At 41.2% G+C, this 26,910-nt stretch overlaps 1 protein-coding gene across 17 annotated transcripts in view; it reads right to left on the bottom strand.

Annotated features, from left to right (window-relative positions):
- LOC138681740 (scavenger receptor cysteine-rich domain-containing protein DMBT1-like) overlaps positions 1-26,910 on the bottom strand; it is a 491,932-nt gene that overhangs the window by 274,792 nt on the left and 190,230 nt on the right. For 16 of the 17 annotated variants that reach the window (XM_069769545.1, XM_069725880.1, XM_069769549.1 and 13 more), the window contains 4 exons: positions 18,351-18,371; positions 17,188-17,208; positions 15,538-15,558; positions 6,579-6,893 (listed from right to left, as the gene is read on the bottom strand). In XM_069769545.1, the coding sequence (XP_069625646.1) occupies positions 6,579-6,893; positions 15,538-15,558; positions 17,188-17,208; positions 18,351-18,371 (378 nt within the window). The remainder of the gene's footprint in view (positions 1-6,578; positions 6,894-15,537; positions 15,559-17,187; positions 17,209-18,350; positions 18,372-26,910) is intronic. The other variant, XM_069769547.1, reaches the window with a different exon arrangement.

The following is a 26,910-nucleotide window of genomic DNA, read 5'->3' as shown; positions in this document are numbered from 1 at the left end:
GTGCTGCAAAAATTTCAAGCTTATAAACCTGATCGTTGTCCAGCGGAGAGACTGTTTGTCCCTGATAGGTGGACCAATAAAGTTATCTCTGAGGTTCATTGTTCGGTGTTGGCTGGTCATCCTGGAATCTTTGGTACCAGAGAGTTGGTGGCTAGATCCTTTTGGTGGCCGTCTCTGTCGCGGGATGTGCGTGTTTTTGTGCAGTCTTGTGGGATTTGTGCTCGGGCTAAGCCCTGCTGTTCTTGTGCCAGTGGGTTGCTTTTGCCCTTGCCGGTCCTGAAGAGGCCTTGGACACATATCTCTATGGATTTTATTTCTGATCTTCCCGTTTCTCAAAAGATGTCAGTCATTTGGGTGGTCTGTGATCGCTTTTCTAAGATGGTCCATCTGGTACCCTTGTCTAAATTGCCTTCCTCCTCTGATTTGGTGCCATTGTTCTTCCAGCATGTGGTTCGTTTACATGGCATTCCAGAGAATATCGTTTCTGACAGAGGTTCCCAGTTTGTTTCAAGGTTTTGGCGAGCCTTTTGTGGTAGGATGGGCATTGACTTGTCTTTTTCCTCGGCTTTCCATCCTCAGACTAATGGCCAGACCGAACGAACCAATCAGACCTTGGAAACATATCTGAGATGCTTTGTTTCTGCCGATCAGGATGACTGGGTGTCCTTTTTGCCTTTGGCTGAGTTCGCCCTTAACCCTCCGTCACATACAATATTCGGACTAACGAGTTCACATACAATGTGCCTGTCAGGCGCCTGCTGGAAAAATACCTATAATATCTAATGTTTGCAATTTCAGTGCTCTAAAAGTGATCAGTGACCTTCATAGGGATGTAATAAAAGAGACTACACATAATCAGTTGCAAAAAAAAAAATTTACTTAACATAAAACTAATAACTATGAAATACAAACTTTTCAAAACTCCCGCCAAATAGTCCCCAGTTCGACTCTCTCAAAAAAATGTACAAAGAAAATTTTTGAACACAAACTTAATTTTAAAGGTACCTTAAGTACTATTAAAAACATATTCAATCAGAAGTAGATGCTGAGGTTTCCCCAGAAAAGTCACACTTGCAGAGCAAATAGCAAGAATTACACACCATTTTTGCATGTGTCAGGCAAATTGCTTTATGACATTTGAGACATTCATAATTTGAAAGCCTTCTGGTTCCGCTTTCCGTTTGGCAGGTGGTGCATCTCCTTCTTTTGTGAGGTGGTGCAGATGGTGACTTTTCACCATCATCTTCTGGGCGGAACCTTTTGAGCTGAACTTGAAGGCGAGAGGGGATACCGATTGTTTTCACGCTTCTCCTGCGTAGCTCTCCAAGTACTAGTTCATGGGCCAATTTTTTCAGATACAATCGTCTACAGAGTGGTTCAAGCTTGTTTTCAAGATAAATTACTTGTGAATTTATACCACCCAAATTCAACATAGCAAAAAATATGACCATTGGCCAGCGTTTGATGTTTCTGCCGACGTTGAAAGTAGAGCACATCTGATCTGCTGTATCCACACCCCCTTTGGTGGCATTGTAAAATGTAATTATCTCCGGGTTTTTTCTGCCCCAGTCCCAGGATCGATGGCAGCATCATCATGAAGTGTTGATAGAAGAAGTACGATTTTTTTGGCATGTGGTACATAGGAAACTAAAGCCTTTCCATTATGGAATGCAAACATACTGCTGTACTGTTGTCTCTCTTTCACACTTACAAACTGTGGCGGCAATTCCCTTTTGTTTTTTCTTACAGTTCCCACATATGACAGCTTCTGAATTTTCAGATAATCAATCAGATCACAACTTGTAAACCAATTGTCAGCTGTAATATTGCGACCCGATCCAAATAAGGGTTCAGCCAGTCTTTTTACAACATCAATGGGTTTGTTGCTCACACAGTAAGGACCTTCTGGTTGTTTTCCTGCATAAACTTCCAGGTTGTAAGTGTAGGTCTTACTGGCATCAACAAGGGCATACATTTTTATTCCATATTTGTTTGGCTTTGATGGAATATATTGACGAAAGGCACATCTACCACGAAAACCAGGGAGCATTTCGTCAATAGTGAGATTCTCTCCAGGGTAATAACTTTGTTTACAGTTTACAACAAATCTTTGAAATATATCACAAATTGGAGCAAGTCGGTCATGTGTTTTGCGTTCGGTTCGGGTAGTTCTGTCGTCAAACCGAAGGCAACGAATTAGAATCTTGAATCTGTTTATGGACATAACAAGGCTAAATTTTTCAACTCCATCCCCATCTTTACCCCAAAGTTCCTCCAAACTTTGTCTATTTGCCCTATAAGCTCCTGCAAGGTACAGTAATCCAAAAAAAGCACGCAGTTCTATTTCATCTGTGGGCTTGATGGTTCTGTTGCAGATGTACTTGTCCATTATAATGTCTATATATTGGTTGGTATATGTGACAATAGAGTCCAGAATGTCATCTGTAAATATACTGTTCCAGCATTCAACTGCAGTTTTTGCATTACGTGCAGTTCCTATTACTGCAGGAAGGTGAGTAATAATGTTTAAAGGTTCCCTACGTTTTTTCTGGAATGGCTTCTTGTTCCATTTAGTATTTTTATCTTTTCCAATATAATATGATCCAACTTCTTCATCCTCACCACTGTCACCATCTTGCTCTGTTTCAGAATCCAGGACACATTCTTCCACCTCATCATGAGAATCAATCTCACTTTCCTCTCCTAAATCCTCATTCAGTGTGAGGTCTCTATCATCTAACAGCATGTTTGTTACTTCCTCAACATCAAGTTGTTTGGATAAATTGTACATTTTCCTCTCCATTTCAGCAGATAATCTGAAGCAAGAGAAGGAATATGTTAGGGAACTACTGTATATGCCTGAGCAGCACACTTTCTTTTATAAAATCTCCCTTATTTCTATAAAATATCCTCACATTTTGTGCTATACATTCATAAAACAAGCTAAATAAACTATTGTGATGAATAAAAACATAAAATACCAACCTTACTGAATGTGACGTATTCACATACAATGAGCCTGAGAGATCTGTGCAGCTATATCCTCTCCCCTGAAGCTCTGAAATCCAACTGTGATATCAGGTTTCACAGACCTTCAAGAGACAGGAGACTACCTGGAGGGAGGGGGTTTCCTCACAATCTGGTGAGGAAGGAGAAATGAAAGTAAAAGAGAAGCGCCTGTCAGATCAGTTGTATGTGACGGAGGGTTAATAATCGGGCCAGCTCGGCTACCTTGGTTTCGCCATTTTTCTGCAATTCTGGGTTCCATCCTCGTTTCTCTTCAGGACAGGTTGAGTCTTCAGACTGTCCTGGTGTGGATACTGTGGTGGACAGGTTGCAGCAGATTTGGACTCATGTAGTGGACAATTTGACCTTGTCCCAGGAGAAGGCTCAACGTTTCGCTAATCGCAGACGCCGTGTGGGTCCCCGACTTCGTGTTGGGGATCTGGTTTGGTTATCTTCTCGTCATATTCCTATGAAGGTTTCCTCTCCTAAGTTTAAACCTGGTTTCATTGGTCCGTATAGGATTTCTGAGGTTCTTAATCCTGTGTCTTTTCGTCTGACCCTTCCAGATTCTTTTTCCATACATAACGTATTCCATAGGTCATTGTTGCGGAGATACGTGGCACCTATGGTTCCATCTGTTGATCCTCCTGTCCCGGTTTTGGTGGAGGGGGAATTGGAGTATATTGTGGAGAAGATTTTGGATTCTCGTGTTTCTAGACAGAAACTCCAGTATCTGGTTAAATGGAAGGGTTATGCTCAGGAAGATAATTCCTGGGTTTTTGCCTCTTATGTCCATGCTCCCGATCTTGTTCGTGCCTTTCATGTGGCTCATCCTGGTCAGCCTGGGGGCTCTGGTGAGGGTTCGGTGACCCCTCCTCAAGGGGGGGGTACTGTTGTGAATTCTGTGGCAGAGCTCCCTCCTGTGGTCACAAGTGGTACTTCGGCTGATTCTCTCTGTGAGCTTCTGTTGGTGGAGGGAAGTGGTACTGCGGCTTCTGAGTTTCCTCCCTCAGGTGATCTGGTGAGGTCGTTAGGTGCTTCTCTACTTAACTCCACCTAATGCTTTGATCCTGGCTTCCTGTCAATGTTCCAGTGTTGGACTTGCTTTTCCCTGGATCATTCCTGTGGCTTGCTGCTCTGCATAGCTAAGTTCTTCTTTGCTATTTGTTTGCTATTTTTTCTGTCCAGCTTGTCTAATTTGTTGCTGGAAGCTCTGGGACGCAAAGGGTGTACCTCCGTACCGTTAGTTCGGTGCGGAGGGTCTTTTTGCCCCCTTTGCGTGGTGTTCTTTAGGGTTTTGTGTAGACCGCAAAGTTACCTTTTCTATCCTCGATCTGTTAAGAAAGTCGGGCCTCACTTTGCTGAATCTATTTCATCTCTACGTTTGTCTTTTCATCTTAACTCACAGTCATTATATGTGGGGGGCTGCCTTTTCCTTTGGGGTATTTCTCTGAGGCAAGGTAGGCTTATTTTCTATCTTCAGGCTAGTTAGTTTCTCAGGCTGTGCCGAGTTGCATTGGCAGAGTTAGGCGCAATCCACGGCTGCCTCTAGTGTTGTTTGGAGAGAATTAGGGATTGCGGTCTGCAGAGTTCCCACATCTCAGAGCTCGTTCTATGATTTTGGGTTATTGTCAGATCACTGTATGTGCTCTGACCGCTATGTCCATTGTAGTACTGAATTGCCTTTCATAACATCTACCACTATATGGTGATAATATCAGTGTTGTTCGTTGTATAGAGATTATTTTCAGTAACAACCCATTCATCTAATGAGGTTCTCCTACATTCACTATTAGTGTGCCCCACCATAGTTTTAATCAGGGTTACCTGGTTAGGGGCCCAATCAGAAGTTTAACCCCTCCCTGAACCAAAACCCTAGCAACACGTCTGCATGATGCTCGTAGAGTAAAAGGTGGTAACATGAATTTTGCTTTTCCACTAATGGCTTACCATGCAGATCAGCCTTAGATTAGTTTAGGAAGGGCAGTTTTGAGAAGTGAGCCCTCTACACACATGCCATTGCTGAAGTGAAACTCTTTAGTAATTGGTTGTCCAGTGTTGCTACTTTCTGTATCTTTAATGTTGTTTTGTATTCAAATGTATAAATAATTGTAATATAGTATTACACATTAAGTTTGAGGTCCCACCTTCTGCTATAGCTGTATGAAACTCAGTCTTTTCAAATTCAATTTTTTTGGAAATTATTTTCGTGTTCAGTAAGGTATCGATTAAAACCTTACTAAAAGGGGCTATTACAGTGAGCAGCATTAGCAAAGAGGAGCCATTCTCATGTCCACTGTGTGTAAACTCACAATGAACTACGGTACGTGTGAGCACAGGCAACACAGCCAGTGTCATTACACACTCACATAAATGCAGGGGAGCATTTGTCCTAGGAAGAGACTGCTGTCCATCACAAGTAGGAAAAGTACCAACGATGCAAAATGAGGATGCAACAGTCTATCGAGCTCTTAATGTTGTCAATGGGCTACAAAAGCCCCTCATTTGCATACAAATTATAAGTTATTTTCTCAGCATTTGTACCAGTAATGGTTGCTAGTAGGATTTTTATAGGAGCTACGTCCTGTATAGCACTGTGTAGTTAGTCTAAAAGTCATTTTGTGGGTGGCAGACTACCTTTAAAGTTTAAAATAAATTGCAAGATCTTTATTTGCCTGAGCAAGAAATGTACTTATGGCTCAGTGTTATGTTATGAAACTAGAGTATACATAGGTGCCCTATCAAGATAAAGGAAATGTCTTATCATAAAATGACAGGTTTTCTTGTTAAATGTACAGTACGAATTTTTAATTTTTGATTGTTTTTCTTTTTCAATATTCATACCAGTATTTATGCTTAAAAGCATAAAAAATCTTGCAGCTTTCATACTGGCTCCTTGGCCTAATAACAGGCTCCTACATCCCGTTGGGTACATTGCCATTAGAAGCAGTAGACTAACTCCAAACTCATTTGTTTGTATAGAAGCCTTATCTGAGCATGTTCTAATTTGGTGTTTTCTACTGTATACAGATGCCTTAACTGTTATTGTATTCCTGTCTGTGATCATAATGAGAATGCTGAAAAGTCGACTGTACAGGACAGAAATTGTGAGTTTTGTATAAGGTCTAGCGAGCAGTGTAAAAATTTAGATGAATTCTGATGAATAAGATGGGCATGTCTGTTGCTGTCCAATCCCACACCAGCACTGTCCATTTTTCTAAAATTGGATGAAGCGTGCTGAGAGCTCTGAAAGAACAGTATGTCTAAAGTTGCAAAACTTTTGTGCAACTTTGAGCTGCACAATTATTTGTGATGTTTAAAGGTTTTACACTCCAGGATTCATGCAAAAATCCATTGCTAAATCACACCCTAGGCCTATGTTTCCACAAACATGAACTTATTAAAGGATTGTTCTCATCTCACAATTGACTACTTAGGATGATTACTCACTCACTGATGTCTATGAAAAAACACACTGCTGGTTAGGAGCTGCATTGCCATATAATGTTTCCTGCACAATGGCATTGCATGGAGGAATATTAGGAAATGTTCTGATACCTCAGTAAACATACCTGAACAGATGACTCCAGCATCCTCTCTATGACTGCAGTCATGGGTACCCCAACCGTTGTGCCTGCACTGCCACAAATACTGTTCACTTCCTGAACAGCGCACCTCATCTAGCAGAATGCTACCAGAGCCTTGTCCAAAATATGCAGACTGTAAAGCAGAAATTCCATATCCACAGCCCAGCTGTCTGCATACAACATGTGCATTATTGATCGTCCAAGCATCATCACATACTGTTCCCCATGCATTGTTGTAGTAAATTTCTACCCGTCCAGCACATGCATGATTGCCATTGACCAGTCGCATAGGATAAATTCCTAAAAAAAAATATAAACTCTTGTTAGAGATATAGTTCACATTTCTTGAAAAATAAAAGTACATAAAATGCTCTCACAATATACAGTACAGACCAAAAGTTTGGACACACCTTCTCATTTAAAGATTTTTCTGTATTTTCATGACTATGAAAATGGTAAATTCACACTGAAGGCATCAAAACTATGAATTAACACATGTGGAATTATATACTTAACAAAAAAGTGTGAAACAACTGAAAATATGTCTTATATTCTAGGTTCTTCAAAGTAGCGACCTTTTGCTTTGATGACTGCTTTGCACACTCTTGGCATTCCCTTTATGAGCTTCAAGAGGTAGTAACCGGAAATGGTTTTCACTTCACAGGTGTGCCCTGTCAGGTTTAATAAGTGGGATTTCTTGCCTTATAAATGGGGTTGGGACCATCAGTTGTGTTGATCAGAAGTCTGGTGGATACCCAGCTGATAGTCCTACTGAATAGACTGTTAGAATTTGTATTATGGCAAGAAAAAAGCAGCTAAGTAAAGAAAAATGAATGTCCATCATTCCTTTAAGAAATGAAAGTCAGTCAGTCTGAAAAATTGGGAAAACTTTGAAAGTGTCCCCAAGTGCAATTGCAAAAACCATCAAGCGCTACAAAGAAGCTGGCTCACATGAGGACCACCCCAGGAAAGGAAGACCAAGAGTCACCTCTGCTTCTGAGGATAAGTTTATTCGAGTCACCAGCCTCAGAAATCGCAGGTTAACAGCAGCTCAGATTAGAGCCCAGGTCAATGCCACACAGATTTCTAGCAGCAGGCACATCTCTACAACAACTGTTGAGAGGAGACTTTGTGCAGCAGGCCTTCATGGTAAAAAAGCTCCTAGGAAACCACTGCTAAGGGCAGGCAACAAGCATTAGAGACTTATTTGAGGTAAAGAACACAAAGAATGGACATTAGACCAGTGGAAATCTGTGCTTTGATCTGATCAGTCAAAATTTGAGATCTTTGGTTCAAACCACCGTGTCTTTGTGCAATGCAGAAAAGGTGAACGGATGGACTCTACATGCCTGGTTCCCACCGTGAAGCATGCAGGAGAAGGTGTGATGGTGTGGGGGTGCTTTGCTGGTGACACTGTTGGGTATTTATTTAAAACTGAAGGCATACTGAACCAGCATGGCTACCACAGCATCTTGCAGCGGCATGCTATTCCATCCGGTTTGCGTTTAGTTGGATCATCATTTATTTTTCAACAGGACAATGACCCCAAACACACCTCCAGGCTGTGTAAGGGCTATTTGACCAAGAAGGAGATTGAAGGGGTGCTACACCAGATGACCTGGCCTCCACAGTCACCAGACCTGAACCCAATCGAGATGGTTTAGGGTGAGCTGGACCGCAGAGTAAAGGCAAAAGGGCCAACAAGTGCTAAGCATCTCTGGGATCTCCTTCAAGATTGTTGGAAGACCATTTCCGATGACTACCTCTTGAAGCTCATCAAGAGAATGCCAAGAGTGTGCAAAGCAGTCATCAAAGCAAAAGGTGGCTACTTTGAAGAACCTAGAATATAAGACATATTTTCTGTTGTTTCACACTTTTTTGTTAAGTATATAATTCCACATGTGTTAATTCTTAGTTTTGATGCCTTCAGTGTGAATTTACCATTTTCATAGTCATGAAAATACAGAAAAATCTTTAAATCAGAAGGTGTGTCCAAACTGTTGGTGTGTACTGTACAATTTACCATAATGCGGCAAAAATACTGCAAGTTTACTGCAAAAAAAGATTGGATCCAAAACCATAAAAGTAAATGGCTTCCGGAATCTCAACTTATCATTAAACTTTAAGAAAAATATAACGTGGCTGTTTGCTGAGGTCCCAACTCTGGGAATGTCCTCCCAGATCATTTGGAACTGGTGTCAAGCATGCACACTGTTGCTCTGTTTAAAACTTTAGGGGCTGACAAATAAAGCAGACTACATGGCTCAGCATCTCAGACATTCCCATAGTCTTTGAATAGAGCAGCAGTGGAAATGCTTGACTACTGCTCCATTTAGGCAGATGACTCGAGTTCAACAATCTGATGTTTGATGATTTATAGTTGTATTCCAGGTCTTATGCTATTCTTGATTTCCTGCATGCAGTGCTGTCTTTTTGCTAACTCGGCAAACACTGCAGCATAGCTCAATAGACTCTATTATGTTGATGTCATCCACCACTAACAGTGGCCATTCTGTGATGCTTCCAGCACGCAGCTATGAACTGAAAAACAAGCTATATTCACATTGAGGTTTTTGAGGCTTGGACTTTTCTAGACCTTTTTACAGACCAGACCATTGCTGGTAAATACAAAACTCCTGCACTTGTCCACTATGAGCAACACATAGAGCCGGTAATGTCCACAAACCCAGTCTGTGGCCAAGCTTCGAAGGAGACCGTGATGTTTGCTATATGCAGCGAAGCTCTGGTATTGCTGTATATAGTACAAGTGATTAGATGATGAATGTTCAAGTTCACTAAAAAGACTAAAAACAGTGTAAAGTAAAAAAATGTTTTCCAAAGAAAAAAAGAAAAAGCATAAAAGTTCAAATCACTCCCCTTTTCTCCTAATAAAAATAAAGATACGAATGTTACCAGTTATCTTTGCGTTTTATAGTTTTAAAAGGCAGGCTATTATTACTCTTGTAAAACATGGTTCTGGAAATCGCACATTTAGTATTGTAAATGGAACAAAACTACTTTTCTGTACCCCGCAAAACTAGTTTTATATATTATCAGTAGATTACAGTTTTGACATATACTGGAAAAATTTCTAGTTTATAATTTTAGACTTGGATAATGTGAGTTATGTTATCTGGGAAATTTGTAGGATGACCTGCAGAAATAAAAACAAAAGACAATTTTGAATTGAAATGATTTAAGATCTATTTTCACAAACTCATCTTTTACCATTTGTCATTTTTTTTACATACTGTAGTTATCCTTCTGGATGTCACCAATAATGACACAGAGCTAAAATAAGACCAAGAGGGATTAGCCTACACAATCTCACATAAAGATCTCCTGCAGTCATGTCTGTACATCTAACTTAATTACTATATTTTGGAGCAGGGTTATAAAACTAACACAATATTTTACCAACAGATAAGAGAATATCTAATATTAAATAATAAACGTAGGTTTCCTGGAAAAGTGTTAGGTTGCCCTGCAAAATTAAACAAACACAATTTAGAAAAGAAATGATTATAAGTTAGCTCCAACTTAAACTCATATTTCTTCTGCCTATGTTTCGTGACTTATTTACTTAACCATCTAGCTAAAAATGCAAAGCTTCTAATACTCTAAAGGTACCGTCACACTGAACGATATCGCTAGCGATCCGTGACGTTGCAGCGTCCTGGCTAGCGATATAGTTGTGTTTGACACGCAGCAGCGATCAGGATCCTGCTGTGCCATCGTTGGTCGCTGCAGAAAGTCCAGAACTTTATTTTGTCGCTGGACTCCCTGCAGACATCGCTGAATCGGCGTGTGTGACGCCGATCCAGCGATGTCTTCACTGGTAACCAGGGTAAACATCGGGTTACTAAGCGCAGGGCCGCGCTTAGTAACCCGAAGTTTACCCTGGTTACCAGCGTAAAAGTAAAAAAAAACAAACACTACATACTTACCTTCCGCTGCCTGTCCCCGGCGCTGTGCTTCTCTGCACTGTGAGCGCCGGCCAGCCAGAAAGCAGAGCACAGCAGTGACGTCACCGCTGTGCTTTCAGGCCGCTGTGCTTACACAGTGCAGAGAAGCACAGTGCCGGAGGACAGACAGCGGAATGTAAGTATGTAGTGTTTTTTTTTTTTACTTTTACGCTGGTAACCAGGGTAAACATCGGGTTACTAAGCGCGGCTCTGCGCTTAGTAACCCGATGTTTGCCCTGGTTACCCGGGGATCTCGGCATCGTTGATCGCTGGAGAGCTGTCTGTGCGACAGCTCCCCAGCGACCACACAGCGACGCTGCAGCGATCGACATCGTTGTCGGTATCGCTGCAGCGTCGCTTAGTGTGACGGTACCTTTACTCTTTAAAGGCCTCACTATTTCCTCAGTATCAGTTTCCTTGAGATATGTTCAACAATCACTGTAGCTTGCCGAATCCAAACAGAGTGCAATGTACACTTTGCGAGGATTTGGCTCCACGTGTTGGTTCCATCAATTTATCATATTATTGCAAAAAGGCGAATTGTATATTTGTTTTCATAAGCCGACTAGAGTCTCACTTGCTTTGTTACACAAATTGTAATAAAAAGTGGCTGAAACTCTAGTTAGGATTTGTCAAGCTTCAGGGCTCAACAAAAATTTCATTAAGGGTATGTTTACACGTTCCTGATTTCCATCCTTTTTTTTTCAGGACTGAAACCGCAGCTCTTGGCAGAAAACGCAGGTCCTTTTTTTGGTCCTTTTTTTGTGCTTTTTTGGTGCATTTTTTGATGCGTTTTTTGATCCTTTTTTTATGCAGTTTTCTATGCAGAGTCTGTTTGTTTTCTAGGAAGTTTTTTAGGGTTAAAATGGCTGAAAATACCCTACCCCTAACCCTAACCCTACCCCTAACCCTACACCTACCCCTAACCCTACCCCTAACCCTACTCCTAACCCTAACCCTACCCCTACCCCTAACCCTACCCCTAACCCTAACCCTACCCCTAACCCTAACCCTACCCCTAACCCTAACCCTATTCTAACCTTAGTGGAAAAAAAAAATTCTTAATTTTTTTTTGTCCCTACCTATGGGGGTGACAAAGGGGGGGGGGGGTGTCATTTACTATTTTTTTATTTTGATCACTGAGATAGGTGATATCTCCGTGATCAAAATGCACTTTGGAACAAATCTGCCGGCCGGCAGATTCGGCGGGCGCACTGCGCATGCGCCCGCCATTTTGCAAGATGGCGGCGCCCAGGGAGAAGACGGCCGGACGGACATCGGGAGGCCGGGTAAGTATAAGGGGGGGAGATTAGGGCACGGGGGGGCATCGGAGCACGGGGGGGGGGCATCGGAGCACGGGGGGCATCGGAGCACGGGGGGGCATCGGAGCATGGGGGTGTGGGATCGGGGCAGCCACACTCCGCCCACGCACTTCCGCCCGCTTCCCCGCACTTCCTGCTGCAGCGGTTCGGCACCACAAACCGCAATAAAACCCGCAGATATATTTTTGATCTGCGGGTTTTACTGCGGGTTTGACCTCACAATGGAGGTCTATGGGTGCAGAACCGCTGCGGCTCCGAAAAAAGAAGTGACATGGTACTTCTTTTTTCCCGCAGCTATTCAGCGCGGCTTTTTTTTTTAAATTCAGGAACATGTGCACAGCGGTTCCTGTTTTCCATAGGGTACATTGTACTGTACCCTGCATGGAAAACAGCTGCGGAACCGCAGCGGCAAAAACGCTGCGGTTCCGCAGTAAAAAACGCACTGTGTGAACATGGCCAAAGGGGTATTTCCATCTCCAAGATACTTTCCCAATATGTTGTAGGTGTAAAAATAATAATATCAGCAAATATCTCCAATTAGAAATGTAGTGTAGTTTTTATGATTCGCTATGTCTTTTTCCTTATGTGCAGGCATTGCAGGACCTTAGATATTCATGGTTCTGACCACTGATACAGTGACAGTTAATTAGTTAGTTGCTAGTGGTCGCAACCAAAGATACCAAAGGTCCTGCAATGACTGCACATGAGGAAAGAAACATAGTGAATCAGAAAACTATACTGCATTACTAATTGGAGGTACGGTATTTATTATTTTTACACCTACTACATATTGGGATAGAATCTTGGAGATAGGAATAACTCTTTATGTCCACACATGAACACGGTGAGTATTTGGTGACTTTTTTACCTAATTTTTGTAAGTCAAAACCAGGAGTGGGTAAAAAATGCAGAAGTGGTGACATGGATCTATTATACTTTTCCCTTACTGTTCCACTCATGGTTTTGGCTAACAAATACTGAACTAAAAAGTCTCCAAATACTCAACCTCTGCACATGGTCTATGGATAGAACATTTCTTTAAAAAAAAGAATGGAACATTCTGTTTACTGTATTTTTCGGACCATAATACGCAACGAACCATAAGACGCATTTAGGTTTTAGAAAAGGAACTTAGAAAAAAATTGAAGCAAAAAATGTGGTCAATTCTGTACCAATATTCCCTATCCTGGTATACATGGTTCCCTCATCCATATCCTGGTATGCATGCCCCCCTCATCAATATCCTGGTATTCATAGCCACCTCATCCCTATCCTGGTATGCATGGCCCCCTCACATCCCTATCCTGTTATGCATGGCCCCTCATGCCTTTCCTCATATGCATGGCTTCCTTATAACAATCCTGGTATACATGGCCCCCTCATTCCTATCCTGGTATGAATGTCCCCCTCATTCCTATCCTGCTAGGTATGGTCCCATTCATCCCTATTCTGGTATACACGGCCCCCTCATCCCTATCCTGGTATATATGGCCCCTTCATTCCTATCCTGCTAGGTATAGTCCCACTCATCCCTATCCTGGTATGCAGGGCTCCCCATCTCCGTTCTGGTATGTATTGCCCCATCCTTATCCTGGTATGTATGGCCCCCATTAGAAAAACATTGAAAAAAGCATAAATCATTATAATTACTTCCTGCACTCTTTTGCTGTTTACTGTTCCAATGCCAGCAGCTGCTTTATGCTTGTAAGCAGCACATGGCAGTGACGTCATGTGCTGCTTATAAGCCAAGGACAGCTGCCGAAATACTCACCACTCTCCACGCTTTCACGTGTCCCCACTACTAAAGGGAAAGAATATTCACTGAACTCCATGCCATGGGAGTGGCGAGCAGTGAACATTCATTCCATTAAGTAGCTATGAACCCAAAAGCCTGGCAGCTGCAGGAAGCTGGTTGCTGCAGCTAACAGCATATCCGCTATTAAAGAGAAATGAATATTCACTGCTTTCCACTTCCGTGGGTAGAATTTATTTATCTTTAGCAGCGGGCACAGTAGTTAGCCACAGTTGCTGCACCCCTGCTGCACCCCTGCTGCCACTCTCCCACCTCCAAATACACAGCCAGTGCAGGTACATCCGGACTATAAGATGCACCCCTCACTTTCCTCCACATTTCTTTGAGGAAAAAGGTGCATCTTATAGTCCGGAAAATATGGTAATTTGTCTCTTAAATCCAGTATAACAATAAAATTGGCCCAAAATACGGTGATATAGCAGAATTTTCTGCAGACAGAGAGAGGCATCTCCATCAAATAAACACTCTTGCGAAAACTGCTTCTCCACTTGTGTCCTTTCTCTGACCGATACCCTGAAACCTTATACTATTGCCTTCTGGATCAGCAGATTTGAATATTGACAAGATTGAGTTTTCTGCAAAGAGTGAAAGACTCTGCATCAAATAATCACTTTTTGAAATCTGCTTTTCCACCTGTGTGCTTCCTTCAGCAAATACCTTAAGACCTGATCCTTTGGACTTCTGGATCGGCAGCTTTGAATATTGGCAAGAACGGGTCGAGTTTGCTTTGTGTGTTATGTCCCAACTAAATTGTTCTGTCAAATTCATTCACATCAGGTTATCATCCACAAGTGTGGAAAACTTAACATTGGTGGCATTCATTTAGGCAAGAATCTGTGCCAATTTTAATTCACCCACAACGGATGCCAATGTTTAAATTGTTTAAACTTTTTTACTGTAGCCAATGCCCATTGCCCTAGCCCAGTTAGGCATCTTCTTTCTGGCTACTAGGTGATCTATATGTACTACTGCTGCCAAAGGCTGCCAGTCATATCCCTGCGCTTAGAGATATCTCTACTTACAGATATGTCTTTGCTGTTCTCATAGACCATTTAGTTCTGATGTTTCACATATAAATTGGATTAAAAACATATTTAAACAGAGGTTGTAATGTAAAAAATGACTAAAAGTCAAAGGGGGTGAATACTTTTACAAGTCACTGTAGTTTGCATTGCAAAAATAAGAATAGGTACAATTTAGAAAGTAACTTATTTAAAAGTTAACTCCAACTCAGACTCATTTTTTCCTGCTTCATTCAATAGATTCGATTAAAAAGTAGTTGAGACTTTAGCAAGGTGTAGGGGTTGACAAAAATTTCCTTAGGGATAGGCAACTTTAAAAAAAAAGAATATTACTTTTCTCTTTTATTTCTATTAAATCCAGTATAATATTAGTTTTCTGTAGACATATAACGTTTCTGCTTCTCTACTCATGTCCTTTTTCCGGCAAATACCGTGAACTCAGTTCCCATGGACTTCTGATTGGAACATTGGCCAGATCTGGTTCAGTTTGCTATAGTCATACTATCATGAGCTACCTCTAGTGTGATGTCAGGGGGTTTTCAGTGCAGCTGGTTGCTTTATCACATGCAATGGGATCAGATTACCTTCCATGTGTGTGGTTAATTTTATATTTGTAAGAATGAATCAGGCATGGATCAATGCCAACTTTCATTCACCCACAGCTGATGCCAATGATCAGCCATGTCATCTGCTTCCCTGTTTGTTGTCTTTTACACTTTTCTGCTGCTGCCAGTGCTGAGAAATGATTTTGGATGGCATAAACAGTTCAAACAATTACATTTTATAGCGTTGCAAAAATAAAAAATATTTTGTTTATGTTACCTGGAATCGTGGACGGTTCAACTGCAGAAATAAAAAATAAGCTTATTTAGATTAGAATGTTAAAGTTACCTCAGACTCGTATTTCTTCTCTCTTTCTTTATCCATCTATTTTCCTGACCCTTTGGCTAAAAGTGCAAAGCATCTTAATTTTTTTCTACTGAAGCCTCACTTTGGACGCCATCATTAAAGTGGTTGTTCACCTGAAGAAATTTTCAGCAGCTTGCCGAATCCTAACAGTGCAAAATGTTCATGCTGTTAGGGTTTGGCTCACTTGCTGGTCGCCATGCGATCACAGATATGCGATTTGCATATTTGTGGTCCAAAGCCGACTACTTCGTGTAATAGTTTCTATTGAAAAGTGGCTGAGACTCTAGTTAGGAATTGCAAAGACAAAAGTCTCCTTGATGAACAACTTCTTTGAAAAAGAATGTTACATTTCTTTTATATTTGTCTCTTAAATACAGCGTAACAATAAAATAGGCGCAAAACAAGCCATATATGTAGATAAAGTAGAGTTTTCTGCAGACAGAGAAAGGCCTCGGCACCAAATAATCACTTTTGTTAAAACTGTTTCTCCACCTGTGCCCTTTCTCTGTTAGAAACCCTGAAACGAGATCTCATGGACTTTGGGATCAGCAGATTGGAACATTCGCAAGAACTCTTCTCATTTGCTATGGGCATAATAGTAAGTGCCAACTCCAGTATGCTGTCTGAGCGATTATCCACTGCACTCATTGGCTTTGTGATATCGAATCAGTTCAGGTCACCTTCCAGAAATGTGTAGAAATTTACATTTGTACAAATAGTTTAAGCATGGATCGATGGCAGGTTTCATTTCACCCATACTGATGCCAATGATGAGATGAGACATGCTGTTTGCTTGGCCTGTTCTTTGTCTTCCACACATTTCTGCTGCCACCAGTGCAAGTGTCTCCCGCTCAGTCAGTCATCTACTTCTTGTTCATCATATCATCTATACTGTACTATTGCTGCTACTGAGTATTGTAGCTGGTCCTATGCTGCCAGACATCTCTTGCCCTGCCCTTTCCTAACATTTACAATGCGGCGGTTGCCACTACCCACTAGACACCCAGACTCTTGTGTTTTTCCAGTGTGTAGTATCTGTATACTATACTGCTGCTGGGAGAAGTACCCTATTCAGCATACAGCGATATCAAAACTGCTCCTAAACTATGGATTATTTCTTAAAGGGACTCTGTCACCTGAATTTGGATGGAACAATCTTCAGCCATAGGGGCGGGGTTTTTGGGTGTTTGATTCACCCTTTCCTTACCCGCTGGCTGCATGCTGGCTGCAATATTGGATTGGAGTTCAATCTTGCCTTGCGCAGGCGTGTACTATGGAGGACAGAGAATGAACTTCAATCCAATATTGCAGCCAGCATGCAGCCAGCGGGTAAGGAAAGAGTGAATCAAACACCCGAAAATCCCGCCTCTATGGCTGAAGATTGTTCCCTCCAAATTCAGGTGACAGAGTCCCTTTAACGTCTTGGTAACGAGCCGTTGCTTCTTCACTTGGAAACAGCAAACCTGTTTATGTTCTCTAAATAAGGAAATAGTTTTTGGATGGGGTAAACAGTTCACTACAGTTTAATTTCATAATGTTACAAAAAAATATGGTTTATGTTACCTTCCATAGTTGTAGGTTCAACTGCAGAAATACAAGAAAGTTCAATTAGAAGAGAATAGTTAACGCAAACTCCCATTTCTTCTCCTGTTGTTTATTCATCTGTTTATCTCACCATCTGGCTAAGAGCACAAAGCTTTTCAAACTGTTACTACTACGTCTAGCAGTGGTCACATTATCACAATTATATGATTTTCAATTTTGCAGTCACAAGCTGACTATAGTCTTACCTGCTTCTTGCAATAGATACTAATGAAAAGGGGCTGAGACTCAAAGCTATGTGCACACATTGCGGATTAGGCTTAGGAATTTCTGGTGCGGATTCTGCCTCTCCTGGCAGAAAACGCACCTGCGAATTTGTCACTTTTTTGTGCAGTTCCGCAGCATTTTTTTTTGCGTTTTTGCTGCAGTTTTCTTGCAGATTTGCTGCGTTTTTTTACCCCTGCGGTTTTCTATAATGGAATGGGTACAAAAACGCTGCAGATTCACAAAAAAGAAGTGACATGCTACTTCTTTTAAACCGCAGCGTTTCCGCAGCGGATTTTCCGCAAAGTGTGCACAGCATTTTTTTTTTCTCATTGATTTACATTGTACTGTAAATTAATTGCGGATCTGCAGCGTTTCTGCACTGCAAAAAACGCTGCGGATCCGCAGAGAATCCACAACGTGTGCACATACCCTAATAAGGGTTTGGCTATCTGCGACGCTTGTTGAAAATTTTCTTAGATATGAAAAACTTATTTTAAAAAGAATGTTATGTTTCTCTTTTATTTGTCTCTTAAATCCAGTGAAATAATGATACTCAAATAGGCACCAAATAAGTCAACAATGTAGATATTGTAAAGCTTTCTGCAGGCAGGCTTCTGCATTGAATAATCATTTTTGTGAAGAAAGCTTTTCCACCTATGTCCTTTCTCTAGCAGATACCCTAAACCCTGATCCCATGGACTTCTGTCTCAGCAGATTGGAACATTGGCAAAAACTTGTCTAGTTTGATATGGGTATACTATCGTGTCATCTAAAGTGCTGTTAGCAAAGACACTGACTTTGTGAAATCCAAGTTCACTTTGAGATGGTTCAGTTCTCTAAGTAAAAAAATGATTTTTGGATGGTTTAAACAGTTCAATTTTATAATGTTTCAACAAGATAAATAAATAGTTTGTTACCTGGAATAGGGGTAGGTTCAACTGCAGAAATAAAAATAAGCTCAATTAGAATAGAATTTAAAAGTTAACTCAAACTCATGTTTATTCTCATTTTTTTATCTATTCACCTGACCATCTGTATAAGAGCAAAGCTTCTCATACTTTTACGGCTAAGATCTCACTATGTGTGCCAAAATTTAATAGGTGTCCACCTGAACCAAAAGATCTCTAAGATCTCTTTTATGAAAATTGCTTCTCCACCTATGTCTCACTATTAATTAGAAACCGTCTCACTAGTAATACCCATATTGGCAAGTCGGAAGCACCGATTTGGTGGACATTAAGCTTAACACATAGTGAGATCAAGCCATAAAATCGCCTAGGAGGATTAGCATAGCCAATTTCCCTTGGAGTCTTGTATACACATTTATTGCAGATGAATTTACTTTGTAGTATGGTCACAAAAGGTAAATTCATACACTGGATTGCCTTTTTTACTAGTTTAGCAGACTAACACTAAAAACATTGAGTTTTTATGATTTTTTTTTTAAATGTTCTAAAAAACTATGCATTTTAAAAACAAAATTGCATTTTTTGAAGATATCCTGTCACAAGAAAAAAACACTATTAGCCTGTAGATATGAGGTTAATCTGCAGGTTTATAGTGTTACTAACATGCCAGGTGCTCTCACTTAGCTCAATACTGGGGGGAGAAAATGAACTTTATTGAACCAGCAGCATTCGATTTCAAGTCACGTGGGGCGGCACTGATACGGGTTCAGTTACCGCTCTGTGTATAGAGAGCGGTGGCTGTAACTGCACAACCGACTCTGGCTGACACTAGCTCTGCATTTGGGCTTGCCCCTACCCCGTGACTGAAACCCGAATGCTGCTTTGGGGGAATAGAGTTAATTTTCTCCAAATAGTGTTGGGCTACATGCAAGTTAATAACACTTTTAACCTGAACATTAACTCTATATCTGCACGTTAATAGCGTTTTTCCTAGTGATGTTGGCATGCATTGCTCAATTAGTAAGCATGTACAGTAGATCACACACTGAGGCCTCCTACACATGTCAGTGATTTTTCTTATGCAGAAAAAATTGTCCCAGTTTCATCAGTGTTTTTGGTCAGAGTGTAAGCAGAGTGTGGTCAGTGTGTCAGTTTTTACCAATAGAGTTTGGTCAGAGTTTTATCAGTTTGTGTTGGATGAAAAAGAAAACTGATGGAGATTACAGATGAGCCAACGTGCTCAGTGATACTCGGCGGGACATGGATATGCTCGTTACTCGGTGAGCAATGGGCGGTGTTTAAATTCAAACTTTAATGCCTAGTCCTATTTAATACAAAAAAAAAAGAAAAAGAGAGCAAAACGTCCCAAGGATAAAAGTCAATATTTATTCAAAACACATATGTCATACAACACCATATATAATAAATACAATAATTAATAAAGCAATTAAATGAATAACAGGTGTAAGACACCAAGATCCCGAGTACTAGTGGGAGGGAGGGCAGAAAATGACAACTAGCAAGAAAAAGTGCAAGTGCGACCCAAGTAGGGCTGTCCCCTTATAAATATCAATCAGTCAAGAGAAAAACATAGCACCCAAATAAGTAAGTCACTTAATATAACTAAATAATAATTATCTCATGCAGAGCAATCAAATGTGTATGGGTACTAAAAATTAGTCCCAAAGAGGTCAATTGAGACCAACTAGTGAAAAGGGTATATATCCCTTTAATGGGACACAAGTGCGCACAGTAAATAAAAAACTGTCCTTACCCATACTTCCTTCTACCTGGGGACCTAGTGCAGCAGCCCCAACGTGCGTTTCACGTAGGCTGTTGGCAAATACAGTTGAGCTCAAAAGTTTACATTCCCTTGCAGAATTTTTGCTTTCTTGGCCTTTTTCAGAGAATTTGAAGGATAACACCAAAACTTTTTCTCAACTCATGGTTAGTAGTTGGGTAAACCTATTTATTGTCAAACTTCTGTGTTTTCTCTTTTAAAATCATAATGGCAAGCTAAAACATCAAAATGACCCTGATCAAAAGTTCACACATCCTATTTCTTAATACCGTGTATTGACCCTTCTAACATCAATGACAGCTTGAAGTTTTGTGGTAGTTGTGGATGAGGTTCTTTATTTTCTCAGGTGGTAAAGCTGTTCACTCTTCTTGGCATAAAGCCTCCAGTTCCTGTAAATTCCTGGGTTGTCTAGCATGAACTGTGCACTTGAGATCTCCCCAGACTGGCTCAATGATATTGAGGTCAGGAGACTGAGATAGCTACTCTAGAACCTTCACTTTGTTCTGCTGTAGCCAATGACAGGTGGACTTGGCCTTGTGTTTTGGATCGTTGTCATGTTGGAATGTTCAAGTACATCCCATGCGCAGCTTTCGGGCTGATGAATGCAAATTTGCCTCCAGTATTTGCTGATAACGTGCTGCATTCTTGTTTCCTTCAACTTTTACCAAGTTTCCTGTGCCTTTGTAGCTCATACATCCCAAAACATCAGCGATCCACCTCTGTGCTGTACAGTAGGAATGGTATTCCTTTCATCATATGACTTGTTGACCTCTTCCAAATATAATGTTTATGGTTGTGGCCAAAAAGTTCAATTTTGGTCTCATCATTCCAAATTACCTTGTTCCAGAAGTATGGAGGCTTGTCTCTCTGCTGTTTTCCATTTTGTAGGCAAGATACTTTGTGGCATTTGCGCAGTAATGGCGTTCTTCTGGCGATTTTTCTTCAAGTGCCTCCTTATTGTTGTTAAATATTAATTATTGATTTATTCTTGTTCTCAATTCTATACTGGGCATATTGCCATTTGCTGATATTACATGTATTGCTCCTGTGAAGTTAGCTCAGAGTAAGGCTGCCGTCACACTAGCAGTATTTGGTCAGTATTTTACATCAGTATTTGTAAAACAAAACTAGCAGTGGAACAAATAGAGGAAAAGTATAACAGAAACATATGCACCACTTCTGCATTTATTGCCCACTCCTGGTTTTGACTTACAAATACTGATGTAAAATACTGACCAAATACTGCTAGTGTGATGGCAGCCTAAAAGTTAACACCATATAGAGAGAACACGTGCTCTGTGGGACATATATAACCATGACTCACGGGAGAGAGGGGCTCTCTCTTGGGGTCTCTTCGCTCTCTTTGGACACTTCACACACTCCAGACCTACAGACCTCAGATGGATAGATGGTATATGAGCCACGTGCTTCTTAATAGCTTCCACCATGCTTTTGACAGAGACAGATACCATTTACCAGTTAGAATCTCAGGAAAGATGGGGAACAAACTTTGATATGGACAAATGGACAATCTCTTTGTGACTATTTCTTCTTTTTTTATGTTTTGCTACAATGATGCTTTTTGGTGGACAATCCAATAAACCACTACATTTTTTCTAAGAAATATCATGACATTTTCTTTAGAGTATTGCATCTTGGAAAGAGTCCTGAGTAAATAAATATACAAAATAAGTATTTTTAACAACTGTGTACCTTGAAACAGCCACACCCCTAGTTTTCAGAGAGGCCTGTATTTCAGCTGATGTTATTTATAGGTTTTCCTTTGCATTCCAAACAATAGGGCAGCATGTTGGCTCAGTGGATAGCACTGCAGCCTTGCAGCGCTGGAGCCCTGGGTTCTAATCCCACCTTGGACAACATCTGCAAGGATGTGTTTGCGTGGGTTTCCTCCCAAATTCCAAAGACATACTGATAGGGAGTTTAGAGTGTGAGCCATATTGGTGACAGCGATGATAATGTGTGCAAACTGTGAAGCGCTGTGGAATATGTAGCACTATATAAAAATAAAGATTATTATTAAAATTTTCCTGGCAGTTGTGGATGACATTTTTGTTGGTCTACCTGACTGTGGTTTAGTTTTTACAGAGCCCCTGATTTTCCATTTCTTAATCACGGTTTGAACGCTGCTGACTGGCATTATCAATTCCTTGGATATCTTTTTGTATTCCTTTCCTGTTTTATACAGTTCAACTACCTTTTTCCATAGATCCGTTGACAATTATTTTGCTTTCCCCATGACTCACAATCCAGAAACGTCAGTGGTTGGATGAAAGATGCAAGAGTCTGTCTGGATCCCAGAAACTCACTCAGCTTTTATGCACACACACTGATTACAAGCAAAAAGGTCACAAGTGAGAATGTTACCTTTAGTAACCATTCAAACTCATTTGTGTCAACTTCTGTGCATCTTACCAAGCCAAAATCACCAGGGTATGTAAGCTTTTGATCCGGGTCATTTGGCTGTTTTGGGTTGTCATTACGATTTAAAAAGAGAAAACACAGTAGTTTGACATTAAATGGCTTCACCCAACCACTAACCATGAGTGGAGAAAAGGTTTTGGTGTAATCATTCATAGTCTCTGTAAAAAGGCCAATAGAGCAAGAATTCTGCCAGGGTATGTAAACTTTTGAGGACAACTGTATATAGATGCAGCTTTTTTGGTGGGTGCTGAAAAAATTAAATATATTTTGTTCCATCAAGTATTACATGCTTTGAGGTCCTTTTTGTGTTATATAACACACCCAAGAATCGTTGAAAAAGTTTCCTTGGCTACATGTCTCAACCATACACTATTCTGTAGTGTGGAGTATACAGCTCTGGCAAAAATTAAGAGACCACTGCAAAGTGGTCAGTTTGCCTGATTTTTCTCTTTATAGGTAGATTTTTGAGTAAAATCTAAATTGTTCATTTATTCTATAAATTTCTGACAACATGTCTCTCAATTTCCAAGCAATAAATTTTGTATTTTGTTTCTGAAAACAAGAAATGGTCAAATTTTTTTTTAAAAAAACCAGTGCTTTCAGACCTCAAATAATGCAAAGAAAACAAGTTCATAATCATTTAGAAACAACAATACTAATGTTTTAACTCCGGAAGTGTTCAGAAATCAATATTTTGTGGAATAACTATGATTTTTAATCACAGCTTGCATGCGTCTTGGCATGCTTTCCACCAGTCTTTCACACTGCTTCTGGCACAAAAATGTAAGCAGTTCTTCTTTGATGGCTTGTGACTATCCATCAGCCTCTTGATTACATGGTACATGACTTCTGAAGCCAGAGCAGGGCGAAAAGGGGTCAGGTGGATAGCAGATACTGCCAGAAGGCTTGGCAGCACCAAACAGTCTTCCACATGGACCAGTCTCACCAGCCTACAGTCTGGATCACTTAATCCTCACCCTGATCTGCCTTCCTCCAAAAATGTTGAGTCCCAGGAGACTAGTGATCAAACACTAGGACACTCCAAAGAAGCTCTTTACAACATAATTTCTTGATTGGAGCCTCTCAACCTACATTCTCCAAGAAGGACAGGAGGACATGCTGTTTAATAATGCACAAACCTTAGAGCAGCCATGGCCATGAGAACATGACAGTGGGGAACGGCAAATGTGGGAAAAGGAGAAAAATGATGATGAGACACAGTTGCCGCAAAGTCTTATTGTTAAGTCATGAAGTCAGGAGGACCAGGGTGTAGTGGTGGAAGATGAGGTGGTGGATGATGAAGTCACCAACCCAACCTGGAAAGCTGGCATGCAGATGGAGGAGAGCAGCACTGAGGGGGAGAGATCAGCAGCACTGAAATGTACAGGAAGAGGTGACCAGAAGGAGAAGGTGGGAACCTGTTCCCCAGAGCTCTGAAACTCATGCAATTCCGCATCAAAGAGCTAGGTGTTCCCCATTTTATGACTTTTTAAAAAGAGTTCTGAGAGTAATAAAATGGCCATTTGCAACCTGTGCCATGCCTAGATCAGCATGGGCATGACCACTAAGAGCCTAACAACCACCAGCATGATCAGGCACATATCATGTAAGCAATTGATTCAGTGGGCCAAATGCCTGGGTCCACAATTGGTGCTATCGGATGACATCATTGCTTTTCCCCTGTGATAATGCTTCCCAATCCCCGGTCCAAAATACTGGTGAAGATGCTTCCTGTCCTGCACCTATCCTTGCACATTCTGATTTACCATCATCAGGCACTTCCAAATCCTTGTCCTAGCACAGCTTTCAGCTGTCCTTACCCCAGGCCTTGGAACAAAAAAGAAAATTCCCAGCCACCCACCCCCTCCCTAAAGCTAAATTGGCACCATTCCAGGCTGCTTGCCATGGCAATGTTGCTATTTAGGGTGGTAGACATGGAGGATATCAGATGACTCATGCTGGTAGCTGTCCTTCGGTACTCGGTCCTCAGCTACCACTTTTTCTCCCAGTGTGTAGTCCCTGTCTTGCACCAGCACGTGTTCAGGAACATTACCAGTGCCCTTACCAACACACTTACCGGCATGGTCCACTTAACGACTGACATGTGGACAAGCGCTTGTGGCCAAGGATGCCACATTTCCCATATAGCACACTGGTGTGAACATTGAGGCTGGGGCCGAGTCACACCTTGGCACTGCGCATGTGCTCCTGATGCCGAGGATTTCGGGCCCAACTTCAATCAGGGTTTCCTCCACCTCCTACAGCAGTTCCTGCACTCCCTTCTGCTCCTTCTCATCTCTGATATGCTATCTCAGAGCACGTCATCCACATCAGCCAGAAGACTCCACAAAAATGGTGAGCACCGATGATGCCATAGTCAGCACAACTATCCAGTTTCTGTGCCTACTTAAAGAGTCGCTGCTCACAACTAAACTTTACAAGCTTTACATGCCTACCAGGTGGGGATGGAGAAAGCCATAACACAGAGAGATTATAGCTAGCCAAGCCACATTTCATCTGCTCAGCATGGATTGGGAAACAATGAGGAGGTGGATGCTGAGGAAGAGGAGGAACAGGAGCTGGTGGCTAGCACAATAGAGGCTAGTAACCACACAACCTTCATCCCGTCTCTCCTACATGGATGGGCTGAGGATGGAAATGAGCAGGAAGAGAGGAAGGAGGAGGAGGAGATGGAGAGTCATCATCCTGGTAGAGACAGGGAAGAGTTAGCTGTATGAAGCTTGGCACATATGGCTGATTTTATGTTTTGCTGTATTTCCCGTGACACTCACGTTACATTCATCTTGGCCAAAAAAGAGTACTGGTTGTCCACTCTGGTAGACCCACGTTACATGGAGAACTTTGAATCTCATCTTCCTGAGGTGAAGAGGTCTTCTAAAATGGTGCTAATCCAGAAGGTCATTGTGGAAAACATGTTGAAAAAATTCACATCAGACAATGCTAGCGGTAGGGGGCAAGCTTCCTTCCCCAACCAAGGGGGAGAGGCCATTGGGAAACACAGCAGAGGCAGGGGTACACTGTCAAAGATGTGGGTCAATTTCATTACACTAGCCCAGCACCCAGGGCCTGATGTTTTGGTATTTTTGACAAGGAGAGAAACGTTTTTAATGGTGGACAAACAATACCTGGCCAATCAAACCAAAGTACTCCCTAATTTGACATTCAACTATTGGGTCTCAAAGGTGGACACCTGGCATGAGCTATTCTTCTATGCCTTGGAGGTGTTGTATTGCTCTGCCACTAGCATTTTGTCTGAATGTGTTTATAGTGATGTCGGGGGCGGGTCATAACAGTCAGGTGCTTTCACCTGTCTATAGAAAATTCAGATAGGCGCACGCTCATAAAAATGAACAAAGCCTTGACTAGCCTACACTTTTTCACATTGCCATGATAGCAGCACATAAAATGTTTGTAGTATTCAATATTTTAATGAGGCCCACCAGTTGTTACCTTTCAGGGGTCTATAGATGACACCTCTCATAATTTCTGTCTGGCTTTGCACTGTATGCAAAGCCTTTATCACTGTATAAGTACATTAACTAAACTTTCAAAACATTTTCGTGCAAAACTTTTTTATGGATTCAATGACTTATCCATACAGTTTAACAATGTTTTTGTTGTATTTTGATAGAATGTAAAACTTACAAAAAGCGTAGAAAAATATTTCAGGATTAGATTACTCATGCATAAAGTATTACGTGCTTTCTGCCACATTTTGGTGGCAAATTTGCTTGTTTGTTCACATTTCTTATCCATACACTATTCCGTGTTCTGGGGTAAATTTGTACAATATATAACACTCAAAAAAAGTGAAAAAAAAATTTGCCTGGTTACATTTCTCAGCCATACAGCATTATGTTTTTGAGTATATTTTGTTGGTATATAACCATCAAAAAACTTGTTAAAAAAATTATCGGTATAAGGTTGCTCACCCATAGACTATTCAGCAGTCCGGAGTATATTTTGCTGGCATATAATTCTCAAAAACTTGTTCAAAATTTTTCAGTATTATTGTTAGGTATTGAGTTTCCGCCGCTGCACAGGGGGAATCTCAAAATATGTCTGCTGTGGTATCCCATTCTCCTCCAGCCACAGTGGAACCTGCTCAGCAGAGACGTCGGTTCCAGCATCTGGCTCAAGCTTATACTGTGCGAATGGTTACTGCTGCCTTGCTATGCTCTGCTTTTGTAGCCAGCACTGATCAGCAGCGAACAGGCCTTTCTGAGACTAAGTCCTGCTTTTCCTATACTGAGCATGACCACAGGACGACCTCCCATCGGAGGTCGGGGGTCACATGCACAGGTC

Source organism: Ranitomeya imitator, chromosome 5 (genome assembly GCF_032444005.1).
Source record: "Ranitomeya imitator isolate aRanImi1 chromosome 5, aRanImi1.pri, whole genome shotgun sequence".
NCBI lineage: Eukaryota > Metazoa > Chordata > Amphibia > Anura > Dendrobatidae > Ranitomeya > Ranitomeya imitator.
Note: the sequence above shows the minus strand (reverse complement) of the source record. Positions and strands in the feature narration are given on the sequence as shown.